At 37.5% G+C, this 20,782-nt stretch overlaps 1 protein-coding gene across 3 annotated transcripts in view; it reads right to left on the bottom strand.

The window, feature by feature from the left end:
- Positions 1-19,854, bottom strand: part of cpeb3 (cytoplasmic polyadenylation element binding protein 3) — a 51,594-nt gene extending 31,740 nt beyond the window's left edge. For all 3 annotated transcript variants that reach the window (XM_007896500.2, XM_042336612.1, XM_042336613.1), the window contains exons 1-2: positions 19,199-19,854; positions 7,920-8,079 (exon numbers count right to left, since the gene is read on the bottom strand). In XM_007896500.2, the coding sequence (XP_007894691.2) occupies positions 7,920-8,079; positions 19,199-19,837 (799 nt within the window). In that variant the 5' untranslated portion in view covers positions 19,838-19,854. The remainder of the gene's footprint in view (positions 1-7,919; positions 8,080-19,198) is intronic.
- Between the last annotated feature and the right edge of the window lie 928 nt (positions 19,855-20,782).

The raw sequence follows: 20,782 nt of genomic DNA, 5'->3' as shown, positions 1-20,782 counted from the left end.
TATCTTTCAGTAATAAGGGTCCCTGTAGTTTGAACCCTCTGCAGCATAGATTAATTTTTATAAAGACCAAATCTATTAAAAAAAATATCCTCCCCAATAGAGAAATCAGACATCTTCTGTTCTTGTTAATTCCCCTTTAATCTACAAGTTTAAAATGCTACTCTAATCAGATACTAAAATAGCATTCCAAGCATGCGCATGTGGGGGATGATACAGCTTATGCTAGTGCTGCCTACTTGATATTCAATCACCTTCCCGTGGCTCACCATAGTGCAAGGTCATAAGAATTATACTGCAAACTTTGTTACAAACTAGTCCAACATTTCCAACAATGCTGCAATGAAACCTGGAAAGACTTCCAAGGTGCATTCCCATAAAAATTCTACAGAAGTTTACAATGCAGGATTGAAACACTCATTTCTGAAACTTGGTAAGGAAATTCTCTCAACTGCAACCAAATTTAAAATCAAGACAGGAAGACATCCTGGTTGAGGTTTTGAAAATGCAGTTTATATTTTGTTGGTGTAAATGCTTGGAATAAAAACATAGTATGCACTTTTTTTATCAAGTAGAAAAGTTTAAAGGGGAACTCACTGTAATAGGGAAGACAAAACATTAAATTACTAAAACTTTCTTTCAGCCAATAATGTTAAAGGTCATGCTTGACAGTTTTACAAGTTGAGTTTTCCATTTCTTAGAAGAATAAGCACATTTCAAAATTATTTGCACAACATAACTATAAAGGTATTAGGATCAACTCCAGTTGTTTTTTGGATAGCATAATAATAATGGTTGAATTAAATCAAGTTGAGGTTGTGTTAGTTGATTAGTTTATAATATAGAGGAGTGCAGGATCAGATGCATATAAAAGATATAAAACATCTTACATAACATTTTCACTATCAGAAAATTGTTTCATAATTTCACGGCTATAAATTCAGCAAAATTTCCTTCCCCTCCCCCATCCAGCTCAAGGAATGGACATATTTATCAGCAGGCTCCAGGTATTGAGGTACCATTGTGCAAGCAAGACCCGATTTTATTCAGAATTGAGTGACTAGTTATCTACTGCACACTTCATAATTTTGTAAACTTTCCTCCAACCATCACCACCACACAAGGCCTAATGCTACTCTGAAACAGATCACTTAACCACTGATTTTCTCTCCCTCCATAGAAGAGGTGGATTCAAGGAGGTGGATTCGCACCATGTAACATAAACAGATTGGGTGTGAATCACACAGAGATTATTTTTTTTTAAAATTGAGCCATGGATGGCCCAGGTACTTTGACCATTTAGTTTAGTCAAGACTGATTGGCCAAACATTAAACAATTTGTGCACTCTATAAATACATATGCTGGTGCATTCATAGAATAATCAGGCATTTGCCTTTTTCAGACCTAATTTGAAGCAATACGGAATGGCTTAAATATAACATTAAAAATGAACATTTGCTGTGGTTCATTAAAGGGAAAATAAATTGCTTCGTAGGCAGGAACCTTACGTAGTCCCTTAAATGATTTACAACTTGATTAGTTGTCAGTTTAGTTTAATACTTGCATAAAATTACTGAAATCCTGAGAAAATACAAAAACTCTAAATGGATGGCTATTGATCCTACAGATGACTTGTTCCATTTCCTATTACTGCTTTAGGCTAAAGGATGAATAATTAAAATACTATACCAGCAGAGGGTTAAAACAAAATTCACACTCAATGTGTTCCAGGAAATCAAAGCAAGGCAATTTGTCTCAACATGATCATTTCTACTATGTTAGCAGGACCATAGTTTGTATTCTGAGATCTGATCCATTTACCTCACAATAGGCCTAGAATTTTAGATGCTGGTCAACTTGAGTGATTTTTCTTAATGTTTAAGGATCCCTAGCAAGTTGCAAATCATAAACTGTTCGCATTAGTGGAGGGAAGCAGCACATTAGTCGCACGGAAGACGTATATAATTAATGTGCTTGTGTAAGTATGGAAAACAACATTAACATCACATATGTTTTCTTGGAACTGTAATTTAAAATTATGATTGATTTCCAACTTTTCTAGGGGTTTTTAAAGGGGGAAAAAAACAGACCTAAAATGCAGACATTTCGAATGTGAATTAGTTCACCTTAACAGAGAGAAAACAAAAATTACAAGTTGGCTGAGGGTAAACTTAATTATGACCTTGAAGAATTGATCAGCCAAGGTGAACCCACTCTCTATGATATGCAGGTCTGATTACAAGTCAGTTTTGTCCATCAATTGTTTAAACAACTGAAGAGAGCGTCTTCCCTCATTAGATTCATATTTAAATGATTGCAATTTAAATTTAGTTTAATTCAATTCAAATTTAAGTCCAGGTTTGTTTTCACACTACTACAGAACCTGGATGAGGAAAAACAACAAATTTTGATGTGATTGAACTCAATAAAAAGAAGTTTTTTTTCTGTAAGTGTCACAACCACATTTGTTAAACAAAATCTCATATAACTGTAGCAGAAAACAGGTTAAGTAACTTCTAATCTGTTTGCATTTGACTTACCAATACATTCTGCCCATGTGAACAAACCCAACTTAGTACAATTATCCTTTGCTACTCACCAAACCTTTGCATTTAACGTGCTTGTATAGTTTGCCTTGGATGCATAAGTGATCGCACCAGGGATTCCAATTATTCGGATAAATTCAGTCTTATCAAAATTGCTGAGTTAACTAATCGCTCAAGCCCTCAACCCCACTGAACCAAAGTAACTTCCAAAGACCCCAACAGGAAATGTGATTTCTTTTCAAAACATCCAGAACAAATTACTGAAGACAGGATAAATACAGCCTCCTTAAAAGCCCTTACAACTCCTCTTATGTAAAGCTCATCAGTTTCATTACCTAGGGTTTAATACTACAGATTTGGGGGAGAAAACAAAGATTGAATACATGTGCTTTCTTAACTGCACTGTGTCGCTTTTGTTCTTGCTTTTCCGGCTGGAATTCCATCATTTTTCAATGGGTCAAGTTCAGAGCCAAAACTAATGCTACACACGTGATCTCAGTTGACTGGAGTTGAGTAGTTCTTGCATTCCATTACAAACACTTGCTGAGTTGTTTTATTCTTCTCATCTTTGCCATCATGCAGTCATTTTGAATGGATTAACATTAACACACTGTTTAAATTAATTGAAATACTAGTGTATAAAAATATATAACGGCTTGATTTAAATTGTGTACTTTTCACAGTGCTTTGAAAGATTAGCCGATTAAAATATTTTGTACGATTGTTCAAGGAATGAAGTAATAAGCAGTCATTTCTCCACCCTGAATACATTGGTTCAATGGATGCTTCATTGTAATATATACTACAGCTCACCAATTCATCTACAGAATAAACTTTTGAGTGTTTCCAAATTTTTGGTAAATGTGGCAAGTCAACCTCTTTTCTATATTGTTAATGCTGGTGCATTTGTTTGTAACATATATGGTCAATTATAAATGAGTGAGTATTTCAGTGCGTTTCTTCGCAAGAATTTACAAGCTCGACATAAACAGATATCTCGTCCTTTTTGGATCTTGACCTGATGCAAGAACACTCTGTATTTCCATTCCCCAACACTTATCCTCCACGACAGTACAAGCACTATTAGGTGTGAGAATAAGTAGCAGATAAGAGGAAGGTCTCAGGCTTGTTCCCTGGTCTGCAAAGATTTAATTAATTAGTCAACTTCAGATGAGGTGACATAACAAGGAGACTACTACAGTTGGCTCAGCGTTGTTGGCCGGGGGTGGGGGGAAGAGGAGGAGAAATTCTAGCAGAAAGCAGGATAACTGATTATAATTGGGAGAGAACAATGCTGGGTGTAGGTAGGATTGAGTAATCAGTCAGCATGAATGTACAATTCTGGAAAAAAAAGCATCCAACAGGTTTTAAAACACGTTTCTAACTCAAATCTTAAAATTTAGCGATAATCCATCACGATGAGCATTTTCAATTAAATACCCAAGATACAAATCACATCAAAATAGGGATTCAAATATCTAATTAAAAATGTAAACTATGCAATAATGAAAACACATTGTAAATATCCACTAAATGGCAACTGATGAGTTGTTTTCCTTTAACTTGAAGGAAACATTAAAATATTCCTACACTCGTTGAACTCACCAACCCTTACATTCTCATAACTCAATCTCAAAAAAGAAATAATCAATACCTTTAAAACATAACTGTATAAAGATACAAAAGGGGAATACCACAAATGAAAAAAAACCAAGCTGGTTTTGTTTAAATCTTTAATAAAGACCTGACTTCATAAACAAGATGACAGGCATTAACAACAATGGGGACTGAGTGGTAAAATCAGTTAGACATAAGCCTCTCACTTCTGATTTCAAATTGATAAATCCATCAATTGGCTTTAGGTGTACTGGCAAAAATCACCAAAACTATATTCAAGAACTGAAACATATATATTCTAATATCCAGCTATTTTGAAATTATATACAGTAAATAAAGCTCATCTATAAACACATGACTTCCAAAGCTCAGTTGTTTTTTAAAAAAATAATTGTGTAAGAGGAGTAGGTTTGTAAACGAGGAGAACAAGATATAAAACGTCACATAGTGCAACAAATAATCCCTTGGAAAATTTCAGGTGACAAATTAACAAATTGATTAAATTCCTTGCTAATACTGTACTTTATCACTAAAAGTCTTTTTAATGGCTTTCAAGGGATGACACCTGCTGTGCGAGTTCTGCACAATAGTCAAGCAGCTCAGAGAACCACAATAGGTCAGCGGTACTCTTTTGTGGGGTTCTGGGAGGGGGGAGGGTATGTGCAAGAAACATACACTGTATGGAATTACAAGGTTCTAATTGGCATCTTAATCCCAAATTCTACTTTGGCCTTGCAACTCCCTCAAGGGCATCGAAACACATTAGAGGCAGCGTGTCGAAAGAGCCTGGAAAATTTTCCACGCAGCATCGATGACCGAAATAAAGTGGAAACACAATAAATAATTCAGCTCTCAGCGTTTTGTGAGAAAATACAAAAAACAACTTACTGAACTGTTTTAAATCTCCATTTTGTAAATTGTGACATGAAAAAGAACACTAGAATAGCTTTGTAATCCACAAATGTTGCATATTAAAAGGCAAATAAGTATATTATTCCAGGAACGTCGCATATTAGTGTTGGGCTTTACTCCGCATGGAAGAGGGGGGGTGGGGGAGAAGAGATGATTTCTGATAGCACTATTTGTGAAATCCCTCAATGACTGCCTACAAGGGAATTAATGATGGCCTAGAAACGGAAGGTTACAAGTCCTATTTCTTAGCTTTCTTGAAAGGAGCTGGACAGAATAAAAATGGATTCATAAAACACTAGGTTAAAAAACATAGCTGGTAAAATTAAATAGTTATAATGTTGTGGCAAAATTACAGATGCTTTTGGAGTTACTAATTAAACATAACATTGAAATGCTAAATGTGTTCTATAGATTACAGAAATTCTCCCAACATCATGATACATTCTCTACAAGCTGATGTGCCATTAATGGTTAATATGGCTTGATAAAAATACTCCACACTTATCTAAAGGGTTTGTAAATATTGTTTTGGATAATGAGAATGTTCCTCTTCATCTCCTTAATCAAACTGCAATAGAATTTAAATTCCCAGTATATTCGAATGCATCAAAACATACATAAAATCCAAATTTGTACACAAGGTTGTAATTTATCACCTTTAGAATTAGTCTTTCTCAAAATAACATCCAGTGTAATGTTACACTATTTTGAAGCAGCTTTTTTCAGTTCCCAAATGTATTTTGTTTTAGAAAAAGGCAGTAGCAACAGCACATCTTATCCCACTTAATACAAATAGTCATGTGGGACTAGTAAATACAATTGGACCATAATCCCAAAGGGATTAAAGCAAATTTCCAAAATAAACCCACAAATGTTTTTTTACAGTCCAAATATCATTCAACATGACTTCATCATTTCTAACGTGTTATTTCCTGGGCAATACTTAATACTCAATTAGGAATGTAATTTTTCAACAAGATTTCATATTAGGAAATATCTCTATTTTTCTAACGTACTCAGATTTGGAAGATAACAAAGAATTTGTACAATTTGTACACAGGTTTCATACCCCGGTGCAGTGTTATAATGACATTTTACTGGCAATCGAGTCCCAAGAGGTTGGACTGTGCTCTGAATTTTTTTTAAAAAATCACACACTGCATTAGGGTGCACACACTGCACCCTACTTCCTATTTATACTCCCAAAACACACTAATCTTGTAACAATATGCTCATCCTTTGTCCCATGATTTGCATTGAACACATACATTTACATTATGGCTTGCAATAAACACTGTGACACAAAATCATTTTTTTATCATTAATCATCAATTTGCATACATTTAGACAGTCACAAAGAAAAGTAGTAAGCAACAAAATTTTATGCCATTGTTTCAGTAGTATCTCAGACATATTTTTGCGTCCCTGAGATTTTGGAGTAAAATGTCTACACCAGCACAAGTTACTAATTATCAGAAGATTTTTTTCAACTCAGTTTAATCCAGCGGGTCTACTGTAGGACTACATTTTGTTTAGTGGAATGAATTTAGATTATGTAGCAGTATTAATACTCTATATAATTAGTGACAGATATCATTAAGAATTCATTCCTGATCCAAGCATAACATATCTGCAAACTCATTATGAATTGAACAAAATAACTTTAAAGCTAATCAATTACCTCTGAGTTTATGATCCCTTTGGACTATTACTATGCATGGTTGGAGAAACGCATACACATTGCAGTCCAAGAAAATTTAAATAGCTTTATTATTCAAACTACAGATCAATGTCTACGTAAACCTCCCACAATGTATTCTGCTTGGTTCAAATAGCAAGCTACCTATTTGACATTTTATAGACGTCCTACTCTTGAAAGATGCTCAAGGGTACGTACATATCCTTCCTCAAGCAGAAAGCATTTTCTGAGCTAAAGAATTCCATAGAAGTATCATGAAGATCACCCTAAGAAAATGGCAGGTACATCCATTCATGGCACGATACAATCCCCGAATTCTTCCCCCACATCCCCCCATCCACTCCACCCTCCTAAAAAGAACACAGCAGAAGATCCAGCATCTGTGGAAGCTTTTAATAATTTATCAGTTAATCATTCCATAGTAATTAATCCTGAAGTTGTCCCTAACTGTATTAAGAAGTGGAACTCTTACCACTGCATTCTGTTGCCTATTCTTGAATTATGATTGGCTAGGTTAATCCATCCATTTGTTTCTGGATCCTTTTGATACATAGGTGCCATTCACCACAGGAGCTTTTCAATCTCCCCCACATTCGTACCCTTCCACACTGCCTCGTATATCTTAAAAGAGTTTTATTCAACTTTGTATCCACAGAAAGTTATACTGAAATGTTTTACTTATAATTGATTGTTCTGTAACTCAACCCATAAACCTTTGCTGAAAGTAAGCCATGATTCATTTTATATCTAATGTAAGAGAAATTTTCACATACTGACATCTTCCTCAGTCTTTGCAATTATTCTCATCTTTAGTTATTCAGCAACACTGAAAACAAGAATACATTTCTCTATACTGAAACGCACAAGTCAAAATAGGAGCCAAATTATTAGATAGTCTTGAGGTCACTTGTAATAGGAGATTCTGCAAATATAAAACACATGTTGTACTAATCCATAGTACAGAATACCAACATTACACAAATTCATCTATTTGAGCTTACATAAACAGAAACTACATCTGTACATATGAAATTGTTTTCTTAAATCCATTGATAGGTATCAAAAATGTAATAGAGATTTAAATCTTAACACCATTAAAATATATTACAAAGTCAACACCAAATAGCGATGAAGGAATATTCCTAACCTGCAAAATGATTCCTCCACATTATATCAGCGATAGTCATTGGTGGGCCACTGGGAGGATAGTGTTTACCTTTCAGAGGCTCATGGTCACTCCTCATAATATCCATTAAGGAACTCTCCAAAGAGTGCAAGTTAAATGCATCATAGGGCCGATTCCGGTCCTGTAAAAGAAAATACAGGTCCTTGGAAGTAATTCACCTGGTGTTATCTTGAATTTATTACTTTGTAACACTGACAAGTACATAACCAGCAAGATTAATGTGAAAGATTAGCAATTTCAAAATACTACTAAATTTCAATGTTTCAAACACAAAATCTGGGTTGTTTGCAACTCTGATGTGTATTTTAAATTCTGAGAACAAAGCAAGCGCATTTTCACTTGGATTACACAATCCTTTTTATACTTAGGGTTAATGGACATGTACTATTGAAACAGTTAAACTTCCTCAGCTTCAGATTGTACAATATAGAACAAGGCTACTTATTAAAAGACCACAAAAGCTCCTTGTGACATCCTGTTCTCTAAAAATGAAAGCTTATTCCTTTTTATTCCACATACCCTGCCCCTCACATCTCCTCCTTTTTAAGGGACTTGTCCCAAATTCCATAGGCACAAGCAACATTCCAGAAATTAATATTAGTTGTCGTATTTTATGCCTAGATGGTGAATATTCACAGACTACTTGACAGTGAAAGGCATCACAATTGAGCCTGATTGTATCTGCACACTTACGCTTTCTAGTCAGGAAAACAAAACCATTCAGAAGTGGAAACCCTGTGTTTTTTCTCCTACTCTAGCCCAAGATGACCAAAATCCAATTGCAATGTCCTACCTTTGGCCAGGCTAATTCAGTATATATCAAAGATTTATCATAGATCATTTATGGCTTGCGTAATTCACTGAATCATTGTGAGCATCTAAATGTTCTAAAAGGTTAGAATTAAATTATCATCTTTTTGGCAATTCTGCTAAGGAAGACCATAAATGTAAACCTCAGAAAATCTACATCTAGCATGTTATGATTTATGAAGTGATTTATTTAGATTTAAGGTAAAGGTACATCTATAGTTACACATAAACAAAATATACAACAAATAATCTCCATAAATCTAAAATGAAAATCAAGAGCAAATGTGAACTAAAGTCAAAAGTAATCATTAAAATCTTCAGCAGCTATACCAAAGAGGGTGATGCTCTATTTGGTGGTATGTTTAACAAACTGATTATGAGCACCAATGGGAAACAAAAAGAACACAAAGCTTGTTAAACATCCTGAAGCCCGTAGCATCATCCCCTAAATATATTATTTAACCAATAGATGTCTCTGCCATAGTATCGTAAAAATTAACTGTCAAGAGTTAGGTTTTTGGTATACTGGTGAAGGCTACACCATCTATTTTCATATGACGTTAGTGAGGTAGTGAAGGTTAGTATGCATTGAAAACACAAGAGCAATCATAGCAAACCTCAAATTTGTTAGTTATCGATGCAATTTACATTCATATAGTGCCTTTCATGTCAGGAGGAAGCCTAAATGCTCCTTACAGTGCTGGATGGGCACTCAAGCTGAAGGTAGGAATTCTCACGCAAACTGGTGCGTTTCTCGCAAAAAATATGGTCAAATCCACGATACAGTATACTGTGAAGTGCTTTGAAACATCGACGAATCAAGGCACTGTATCAAATGCAAGAATTACTATTTCTTTGTTGTGGTCAAGCAGTCATATTGTTGATATACTTTGTTGCAGAGATGACTGAATTAAAACAAAACATAAAAGCTGTTTTTGTGATATTTTCTCTCGTTTGATCATAAACTTGTCTGGAAAGAAGGGAAACAGCTTGCTGACAGACTTCTGACAATGCTCTTTCAACAAAAGGAGGTGCATATGATACCTTGTAAATCATTAAAGGCCCTTTTCTTTGGTGAAGACCCAACCATGGCTTACTGTATCCCTTCAATGGGAGAGACAGCATTTTAAACCCACATCCTACCATTCCACAGCACAGATGTTGAGCTGCAGCTCACCAACCCACAGTGCTGTCATTTTCAATCTTAACATTACATTTAAAATGTTAGGCTCCATCTGTGCCTTCCTAAATTGGTCAGCAGTTTATTTTTAACATTCTATTTTCTAACAGGAATCAAGCATCGTTTGCTGCTTTAACCTCATGTACCTTCACTGTCCCAACAATGTCAGACATATAAATAATAATACTTGCATTTGATATAGCGCTTTCCACGTCTTCGAGACATCTCAAAGCGCTTCACAGAATATACTGCAAAGTGAATTGACCGTGGGTGAAACGCGACAGCCAATTGTGCGCAGCAGTGTCCCACAAACAGTCGTGGATTGAAAATGACCAATTTATTATTATTTTTTGTTTTGGAGGGAATATTATTAGGCGTGTGGAGTAAGGAAACTTGCCCAAGGTTTTGCCCTGCCTGCAATTGAACCTAGGTGTCTCGCTATAACAATCCTTGCATTTGATATAGCACCTTACCACATCTTCGAGACGTCTCAAATATACTGTATAGTGAATTGATTGTGTGTTTTGTGGGCTGTACCTCTGATTGTTCACAGTGAAAATAGTTGTTGGGCAGATAACCCTTCAGAAATGCTTGCATCAAATTATTTGCAAAGGATTGATATTAATTCAAATACTCTTAAATGATTAAGACCATATGGACAGCGAACACCCTTTCATCAGTTTACAAACCTGACAGCAGATGTATCAAAATGGTGACATTTGCACCCTCAAAATTGCCGACAACATATTTTCCTTGATTTCTACCCTGCACTTTTTTTTGCAATGCAGAAACTCCAAACTAAATATAAATTATAATACAAGCATGATCAAGCATGTATTGTGTTACAAATAAATGATTTAAACATTATATGCAGATTTTTCCCCTCTGGTTATAAACAAATTTATTTTCAGCACGAATATCCTTTTGATACTCAAAAAAGGTTTGAGGCTTCCCTGTACTTCTTATTGAATTATGCAAATATCTCCCTTGTGCAAATAAATTATATTGATATACATGGTGATAACATCCAAGATCATAAAATAAATATTCTAACCATGTAAAAATTACAGCATTTTTTCCATTTCTATTGTTTTATGTGTGTTTTTATAAAAAACTCAACATCTACATGGAATAACCAGCTTCATATTTCAAATATAATCTTATTTAACATCAAGTACATCTATAACCTCACTCCACACCCATTATTCTCATGTGGTACTAGATACTACATTTCTAAAATGGATTCCGACTCAAATAGTTCATCAATAAATAAAATTGCCCTTTCCTCTACCAAAGACCACAACCTTAGCAAATAAGATTTCTCATTCTCCTGCCTAACCCCCAAAAAACACTGCTGCAAAACTAGATTCTGCAACGTCAACTAAAGCTACTGTATAGAGGATGAACTGTAGCCTAATTTACATATTCAGTATGCTGACACAGTATTCTCATTCTTAGAGCAACACACACAGAAAATTTTGATGGTCATGTACATTGCCTTTGCATATAAAAGGATCTTTGTTGTCAGGTATGAAGTTTTAAAAGTAGAGCAATGAAGCTGTTTAGTTGAGCTATTCGAAAAGCCACAATAAGGTGTAACAGTTCTTTGTAATAATTAGGCCATCTTCCCACTAGCTTTGTGTCTTAACGAGAACATTCCCTTAACTACCAATGGGAAATTTTGCAATAGTTAAGCAGTAATGCATCCACAACTCTTAACCTCATGCATACATATTTAAGGGCTGTACTCTCAATGCCACTTCAGATTCTAAAACTTGCTTGTGACCTAAATTTTTTTAAAAAACAGAATGTAATTTATTGTTCTTTCTTATCTACTTTGGCACACGTTAGCCACTAATGGGTAATAAAGACACACAACACGCAATTCCGTACCCTATGATATAATCCCAAAGTGTTTTGAGGCCCATCATACAGATGAGTGCACATGATTTATAGAAAAGCCTAGAAAGTATTTTTTCAATTAAATAGTTTCCTTTAATTCTCTGCTGATAAGAAAACTCGAGCCACCTGAATACTAGTTTTCCTTTCCTCGACTGGACACTTCTACCATGACGTTCCCTGTGAATTTCAATAAGGTCCAGTGGGAGCTGACAAACCTCCTGCATAAATGTCTGCAGACGATCAACAGCATTTGATTGCTCTGAACCTTCAAGCAGACCAAATTATTTAACACAATTTGCAACCTCCAGTTATTTGACGTGCATCTTAAGGCTCGCTTTTTTCAGCAACGCTCCTCGGTTCATCAATAAATTGAAGTTTGTGGATTTGCCTCAGTGAATTAGTTTGCCATTAATCCAACATCATTTTCTATGCTTAGCAAAGCTTGAAGAATTCACAAATTAAAAATTACAGCCCTGCATCCTTTACACTTTGACAATGTCCTGTAGCTCAGTGGTTAGAGCACTCGCTTTGCAAGTGAGAGACCTGAGTTCAATTCCAGGCAGAGGGCGAAACCTTGGGCAAGTTTCCTTACTCCACACAGAGCCTAATAATAATCCCTCCAAAAAAACAAAACAATAATAAATTGGTCATTTTCAATCCATGACTGTTTGTGGGACATTGCTGTGCGCAATTGGCTGCCGCGTTCGCCCACAAATATACAGTCAATTCACTTTACAGTGTGTTCTGTGAAGCGCTTTGGGACGTCCTCCTGACGTGAAAAGCGCTATATCAAATGCAAGGATTATTATTATTATTATTATTAATGTCAGCCCTTTACGATAACCATTACCTACCATTTCCTAATTGATTTGATCCATTTGGGGATCCTAATTTGAATCTTGAATGCTTGAAAAGTAATACAACTTTAAAACTCGGATCCCAAAAAAGCAAAAGATCTAGCAAAGGATGCTTCGACTGAAAGCAGTAGGAACATCAGATGAACTCTTGACATCTGCTCAAGACCTCATAAAAACAAAAAAAATGTTGCCCAAGAATTAGGTTAAAGAGAACTAACATTAGTATAAACTCAGTAAAAAGTAGCAAAGTAAAAAAAACTCTACATTGTGCAGCAGACGTACTCCTTACAACGCACAATGCATGCTCTCCTTCATCTGTGGTTGATTAGCCCCTGACTGCCAGAAACCAGATGGAAGGGCATTGATTTGACGGTGATGGTCTTCATGGCTAATTAAATAGCATAAACCTCCCCATCCCTAAAAACAAAGCTCAACATAATACTTTTACAACGACATTTCCAGGTGCTTACTCAACACTTAGAGTGCCTTCAGGGCTTACTTTTAAGTGCCATCATAAAAGTTTTATTCTAGAGGTGGCATTCAAACTGCATATTCAGTGTATATTTCAAGCACATCTCGATTCACAAAGAGCATCTTTGGAGGACTTAAATGGTTGGTTGGTTGCTCCTTAGCAGCACCATAACAAATTGCAATGTCATAACAGCTACCTCTCGATGATTCTGAATGCAATAATCAAGTCGAGGGATTCTGATAACAAACAGGTAAGTTTGAATAATTTATAGTTGCTACCTATATTTTAAGAAAGTTTTTATACATAGAGGAATTTAATTTTTTGGTGCCTGATACAGATTGGAAACGCTGACCACATGACAGAGAACCAGAAATTGACTGTGTATTGGTTTGATGATACAGGCCAAACAAGCCATTATGATCTTGTTTTGACAGTGAATTATGGGGAAAAAAACGACTCCACTGTATTTTGTTTTTACTGTGGTGTTATTTACAAGGTCAATCAATTTAAAGTTTTACTTATTCTATCATCAAAGGTGGCTCTGTGTATCGTTGCACAGACATCTGCACTGTACAGACTATTTAGCACATGTGTTTTGCCCTACAAACCCACAAGCAACAACTTTCTGGTCTCAGCCAGAAACTCTTGGGAGAAATTGGAGAATGTTTTTGTTTAGTAAACCTTCCCCCTAGTGAGAGCAAGGTCAGCTGTAGCCTCGCAGAACATCACCTGCTTGCAATGTTGGGTCAGAAAATTATTTAAGGGGAACAAAAAAACACACACCCAAACTATGCCTTATTCATTTTCTGATAAGAATTTAGTGACAAACAGAACAGTGAAAAACTATAAGGAGCAAATATTTGTTACCTGCTTCATATTATATCATATACCTATCATGCTGTACTGTTGACTGACCCAAGGATTCATACTCACACAATGGTAGATATAAATGGCAACTTTGATGCCTTACACTGAAGTCAACATCTTACACCAACTAACAGACAATCGCTTTGTGTACTTTTCAGTGAAGTTGATCCAGATGGAGACCTTTGGATTCAGTGACTCAATACTACCACTGTAAGTGTAAACACTAGTGCAAGAAAGCAACTATAATAAGGGCATGGAGGAGTGGAAGAGACTATAAAACCAGTCAGCTGTTCATGAAGCAGCACAAATATGATACGTAATGAAATCCATGGTTCAGATTTTCCCAACCATCTTTGGATAGATACTTGGCAAATTAGAAAATGAAGCGATATGGAAAAAGACAGGGAAGTTGAATTAACAAGAGTTGTCATAGACATAAATTGCAAAATAATAACCTCGATGGTGCAAATGTCCTATTCCTAATGAAAATTCTAATTTTCTTTGCGTCTTGGTTTGAAATTATTTCAGTTCTTGTCTTCATAAAAATGAAATGGTATTCATTTTTAGTTTGCGAAGGAAAGAGGAGCATAAAAGCTGTGCAGCCTTTTCACTGCAATGTCACATGCAAATGTTACAAATTACATGTTTCAAATCAATTTACATTTACAAACAAGTGATGCAGTGACAAATGAGGAAAGATTTGTCCAACACTTAAGTCAATGAAGGCACAGTCTCTTCAATTTTCTTAGCCGATTTTCATATTATTCTTTAAAACCTTGCTACTAATAAAGCAAAGGAAACATTTTTGTAGCACCTAGAACATCATAATATCTAAAAAGGCAGTAATTGTTTTCTGAAGGCATGCACAGCAGCCATTTTGCACACAGCAACGTCCGACAAACAGACGTGAGATGAATAACCAATTAATCTGGTGGTTTAATGGCCAAAACAGATTTTTGTTCCCTTTTGTTTCGTGCCATGCTATCTTAATAATTACCTGAAGAACAGGCAGATGGACACTGGTTTATGGAGTGTGCATTGTACTTCAATGAACAGATCACTGCAGTGTATTTATGGATAATATGAAAGGATCTCAATCTTTCTTTTTCCCCATGGCATAATTTAAAAGAGAAGGGAGTTTCTCCCTGGGTACAAGCCAACAATTCCCTAGATAAAGAAAATTGGTCATTTACTTCATGGCTGATATGGGATATTGTTTTGCGCAAATTGGGTGCTGCATTTGCCTACACAACACAGAACTGCTACACTTTACAGCAAGTCTTATGATGGCTTTGAGCCCGTTACCTTTCCATAAGCCTATTTATTACCTGTCCTCGCTGAAATGTTAGCTCCTTATTCCTCAGTGCATTGGTCACCACCCTCTTACCTACCTCCCCCCACATCTTCCATCTTGCAAGGGTCCCCATTCAACCTCTGAGAACCATTTTTCCAAGTGAAATGCTCTATATGAATGTAAGTTGTTGTTGGCTACTGGACTCAGTCTTAGTTTGCCCATGTTATTCCCTGTACATTTTATAATAGAAAACAACATATATTCTTTATCCTTATAGACAGTCTATTGGGCCCCGTCTTTCTATCCCTGAATAGGATTCTATCGGAAACCTCTCCCTCCTTTGTTAAGTGAAGAAACAGAGGCCTCAAATCAGGTATTGTACCCTGAGTGAGAGGCACTATATAAATGCAAGTGTTGTTAATTCTTTAAAAAGTAACATTGCAGTGAATTTTAAAAATTTGATGAGATTAATTTTTGTACGAAACAGGAACAGTAAAATTTGGTAAGACTCATGAATTTGACATGAATCGGATAAAAGTCATGAATCTGCCACAGTGACTGTTTTATTTGGTATGGCACTAGTAATTATTTTCCACCAGTCACCATAACCAAAGAAACAAGGAATTATATAATAGAAAAAAAACAGATCTCTCAATATCCTCAAGTTACACTGATTCATACAGATATACAACAGAAAATCACCTCCATAAAATACCAGTCAATCAGTTTTATTGACGTCTGCTTCTCGTAGAGGTCACAGAATCCTTTAAGGAAATTTGATTGAATGACTGAAGTCACATCCTTCAAATGCACAAAGTCTAAATTGACGAGGAATTTAATGTAGCCATTCCATTTGAAGGACCTCTCAGTTCACATCATCAGAATCCTTTAATTGAATTATTACTGATTTTAATTAAGTTAACATTTCTTTTAAAAATAGATTTCCATACAATACCTTGTATTAGGAAATACTGATTATAACGCCCATCTGACTTGTCATTCAGTTTGGTATTTCCTTATTGCACATACTTAATGCATCTTTCAGGCTCGCACTTCATTTAGCAAATAGGCTCAAAAACTGAACCGACAGAAAACTGAAAAACTGGTTAATCCAGCAGTGCAAGTATGAATCAGCCAATGTATTAAAAAACACTTAATTGGTCATTTAGATCCTGTTCGGCCAACAGCTGACAGCTTTGTTGCAGTTACAAAACCATCTTAAAATATACATTCACTACATATGTTTCATATATATAGTATATACATATATATTCAACCAACTATCTAATGAAACATATTTAATTACCTTCAATTCTTAATTAGTTGGTTGCCCAATCAACTATTTGCTGAAAATACAAAACACCGGCTACCTAGGGTTAGTTTAACATCAGTATTTTATGCAAAACAGTGTAATAATATCTAAGTGAGAACCTTGTGTAAACCTGTATAACTTGCTTTCAATAGATTTAATTTTTGGCCCAAAAAATCTGCATGACTAAATTCAGCCAGTCAAGTATTTAAATCTATCACAATCCGCGTTTTAAAACAATTTAAAGGCTTTCAAGTTGAAAATAAGATTCTGCTATAGATGAAGAAAAAGCAGGCCAGGCTCCAAACCACAATTCTTAATTACAAAATTAATCAGGGTGTGGTGAAACCTGCATCCAACTGTAACAATAATACATGGTCTCCATTTCCTCATCCTCCATTTTGCATAAGTGAGCAGAGTGGCTTTGTACAGCAGAACATATGGTCCAAACGGCTTATAGATGTACCATTTTCAATAAAAAAAATGCAAAGGTGACTTTTTTTGCATCCATTCATATAACCCTGCTAACATTAATTATGAAGAAGGTTGTGATATCTATTAAGTTAATTAATCAGGTACAGAACAAAAACTATAGGTTAAATCAGAAATATCAGCATTTTTTTGCGTTTCCTATTGGAAGACTTGAATGTACGGAACCTAGTTTCCCAGCATTTTAAACGCTTTTCATCTTAGAACAGAGTTAATATTTGGGAACGTACCGTGCAAAGGGGTGCTTTGCACAAGTAAAAGGAAAAAAGGATCAGATTCTAGAGGCAAAACGCAGCTATATAAAATCAGCATTGAGGGGCTAAAAATTATTTTTATGGTGCGTCACCATATTTTAATATGTTCAGAACGGAAAAATCTCTAGTGTATTGGTCATGAGATTTATTCAATAGGATTATTTAGAGGCATTAATATTCTGCCATACTGCTGGAGGGCACCTGAGTTCTGCGTTTCCCTGTGTCCGTGAACAAGCACATGCAACTCAGAATTTGGTTTCTTCATTCTGCTGCCACACAATGGTACAGGGAGTTGGTCTCTCCACAATCCTGCTGTTCATATTTGTTATAACAAGTAAATATGTCGCAACACCAAATACTTAAGTGAGCAACGTTTTACCTTCTGACTAAAGCGTTATTGGGACCGCAACGGTGCCGTGTTTTTTTAAAAAAATACAGAAACAGTAAGTTTGATGAATGAACATAAAATAGAACAAGAGCCAATTCCCAGAAATACCGCTCCAAAATGAACCAGTGTATGTATAACGGATGGACGGACTAACACCCTAATCTGTGTGTGTGTGTGTTTTTTTTCTTACGTAGTTTCTTAGCATTTTCAAGTAGCCCTGAATATTTCACATCATGTTGGTTCAAATGTGTACTGCGAACAATTGGGACAGCTGTAGCATGGAAAATGAAACGCTGGACTGAGGGTGGCTGGAAATTTGACAAGTCACATTAGGATAAGATTTTTTTTTTTTTCCTTTTTGCTCCACCTCTTCAGTGCTTGACGTCAAGACAATTGTCCAAACAAAGCGGCCTTTAAAAAAGGGATGAGGCGATGATTTAGCTCAATAATACGAAAGGTAATAACTCAGTCAGAATGAAAACACTCTCAAGATTTTTTTTTGGTGGTGGGGGAGTGGGGGGGGAGAAAGAGGAGAGAGAGAAAAAAAAGAGACAAAAAAATAAAGATCGCCTTTGACTGATGTCCAGGGCAATTGGGTGATGGTCTCATCCATAGCTAATGGTTCTAAATTTAGGCAGCCCCCACCCAACACCCCACCCCCTGTGTCTTGTCTTAAATTATACAGAAATGCTGCACATCATCCGAGAGAAACTGCAGAAGGCAATGATCCAGAGGAGCATGTTTTAATCAGTCGGGAACTGCGGTGATATTCTTAATTCCAGCAATGCTAAACAACCACCAATCCCTCTCCCTCTCTCTATATATATATCTATAGATATATATTTATACACACACACACACACAAATAGCCACACGCGTAAAGATTACATATAATCGAATTAACATTGCGGGACGTGTCTCAGCTCCGCGCATTCGCTGTCTGTATTAAAATGAATAAGGTGATGGAGGTGGTGGGTGGTGGTCGTGGTGGTGGTGGTTGGGGGGGGGGGGGGGAGAGAAATCTACACATCTGCTTTGCGTCAGTCTTTCAAGCAAAGGGCAGGAGACCTTCGTACTCAGGAAGCCTAGAAAGGTGTTTTTTTTTAAATAAATAAAAATAAAAATAAACTTAAAATATATAAAAATCGACCAGACCAAAACATAAAGCCGCAACTGTTTTTCTGTATATATATATATATACATATATAAAAAAACATGCCTGGCCGTAAGTGCACATAGATATAGATATATACTTACGACACCGCCTGCAATGCACTGTGAAAAGATCGCAGCAGTGAGGGCGATATCGGGCTCTAATGTGAAGGTCACGTCCGTCCGCTGCGCCTTTTTTTTAAAAAAACGCATCGACCTTTAATGAATGGGAACGGGACCGGGGGACCGCAAACCGACTGCGTTACCTGAAACTGCAACATGCCGTTGCTGTTGTCCGTCCTGAAGGCGTTGTCCTCCATCCACGACTTGGGCAGTGCGGGGGCAGTGCGGGGGAACTTAGGCGGAGCGATCACATTGCTGGAAAAGGGCTTCTTGAGCGGGGAGATGGGGTTGAGAGGGGAGGGCACCCCGACGGCTCGCCGGGGATCCCGGGCTTGTAAGCCGCTCCAGGGGTTGGGGGCAGCGCTCCAGGTGGTGTTCTGGTGGTTGTTCCAGGCCGAGGAGGGTTTGCTTGTCATGATCGGCTGATGGCTGTAGGCGCTGCGTTGGGCGAACGGGGCTTGTGGACTGACGGGAGACCGTCTCTGCTGCTGTTGCTGCTGCTGCTGTTGTTGCTGCTGCTGCTGCTGTTGCTGCTGCTGCTGATGGTGCTGCGTCTGCTGAGCCAGACCGATCTGGGGCGAGAAGGTGCCGCCGAAGACCGGGTTGACGTGGGCGAAATTCTGGAACAGCATCGTGCCGTTCACGGGCGGGATCCCCTGGAAAAAGCTGTCGTCCGCCGCCGCGTTGGTGGTGCCCGTCGACCACGTACTGAACGACGGCGACAGGGAGCTGCCGGCTTCCTGGGGCTGGAAGCTCAAACCGGGCAGGATCGGCGATTCCATCGGGGGGGCTGGCTCTTGGCTCGGGGCGGGGGCCGGGCTGGCGGCGGCGGCGGCGGCGGCGGCGGGGGGGTGGGCACTCGCACCGCTCTCGTCGGAGGTCGGGTTCTCTCTGGCTTCGCTGCTGCTCTGCTCTGACCTTGGTGGAAGCTGCTGGGGTTTGCTTTTGTCCATCAGTAAATCATCCTGCATGGTTTGCGTGGCTGAAACAGGGGGTGGGGAGGGTGGGGAGGGGGTGGGGGTGGGGGGGGGGGGGTTGGGGAGGGGGTGTGGGGTTGGTGGGGGTGGGGGGGGGGGGGTGGGAGAGAGAGAGAGAAAAAAAAAACACACACACACACAAAGACGCGTTATTATTATTATTAGCTGTGTTCTGATGCTCCACCGCTGGCCGAAAAATCCTACATTATTATTATTATTATTAGTATTATTATTATTGCGAGGTGTCCGTAAAACAAGGAGAGGAGAGGGGTGGGTGTGTGTGTGGGGGGTATGTGTGTGTGTGTGTGTGTGGGGTGTGTGTGTGTGTGGGGAAGAAGAGAAGGAGAGAGAGAGAGAGAGAGAGAAAAAAAATACACAATATTACAGCTCTATCTCTTTCGAAACGAGCAGCAGCTTCGCCCCTCTCGTGTTCTGGTGTCCCCCTCAGAGTGAGAGGTTTGGGATGCGGGCACTGATATTCACCGATTTCGCCACGTCTTTCCTTACACCGGAACTTCAGCTCTCACCCGCAATGTGAAACTGATTCTTGTTCCTGTTCGGGAGCTTTCAAAGCCCTTCACTCATTTACATACGTCAATAAATAGTGCTGCGTCCTTCAGAAGGTTAAAATGCCTCTCTCTCTCTCTCTTTCTCTCTCTCTCTCTCTCTCTATAAATATATATATATATTGATATATATATATAAATATGGCCACTGAAAAAGCTGGATATTAAAAATGCGCACTCTCGC

This window comes from Callorhinchus milii, unplaced genomic scaffold (assembly GCF_018977255.1).
Source record: "Callorhinchus milii isolate IMCB2004 unplaced genomic scaffold, IMCB_Cmil_1.0 Scaffold7, whole genome shotgun sequence".
NCBI classification, from domain to species: Eukaryota; Metazoa; Chordata; class Chondrichthyes; order Chimaeriformes; family Callorhinchidae; genus Callorhinchus; species Callorhinchus milii.
The sequence above is the reverse complement of the archived record's forward strand: the minus strand, read 5'-3'. Positions and strand labels throughout refer to the sequence as shown.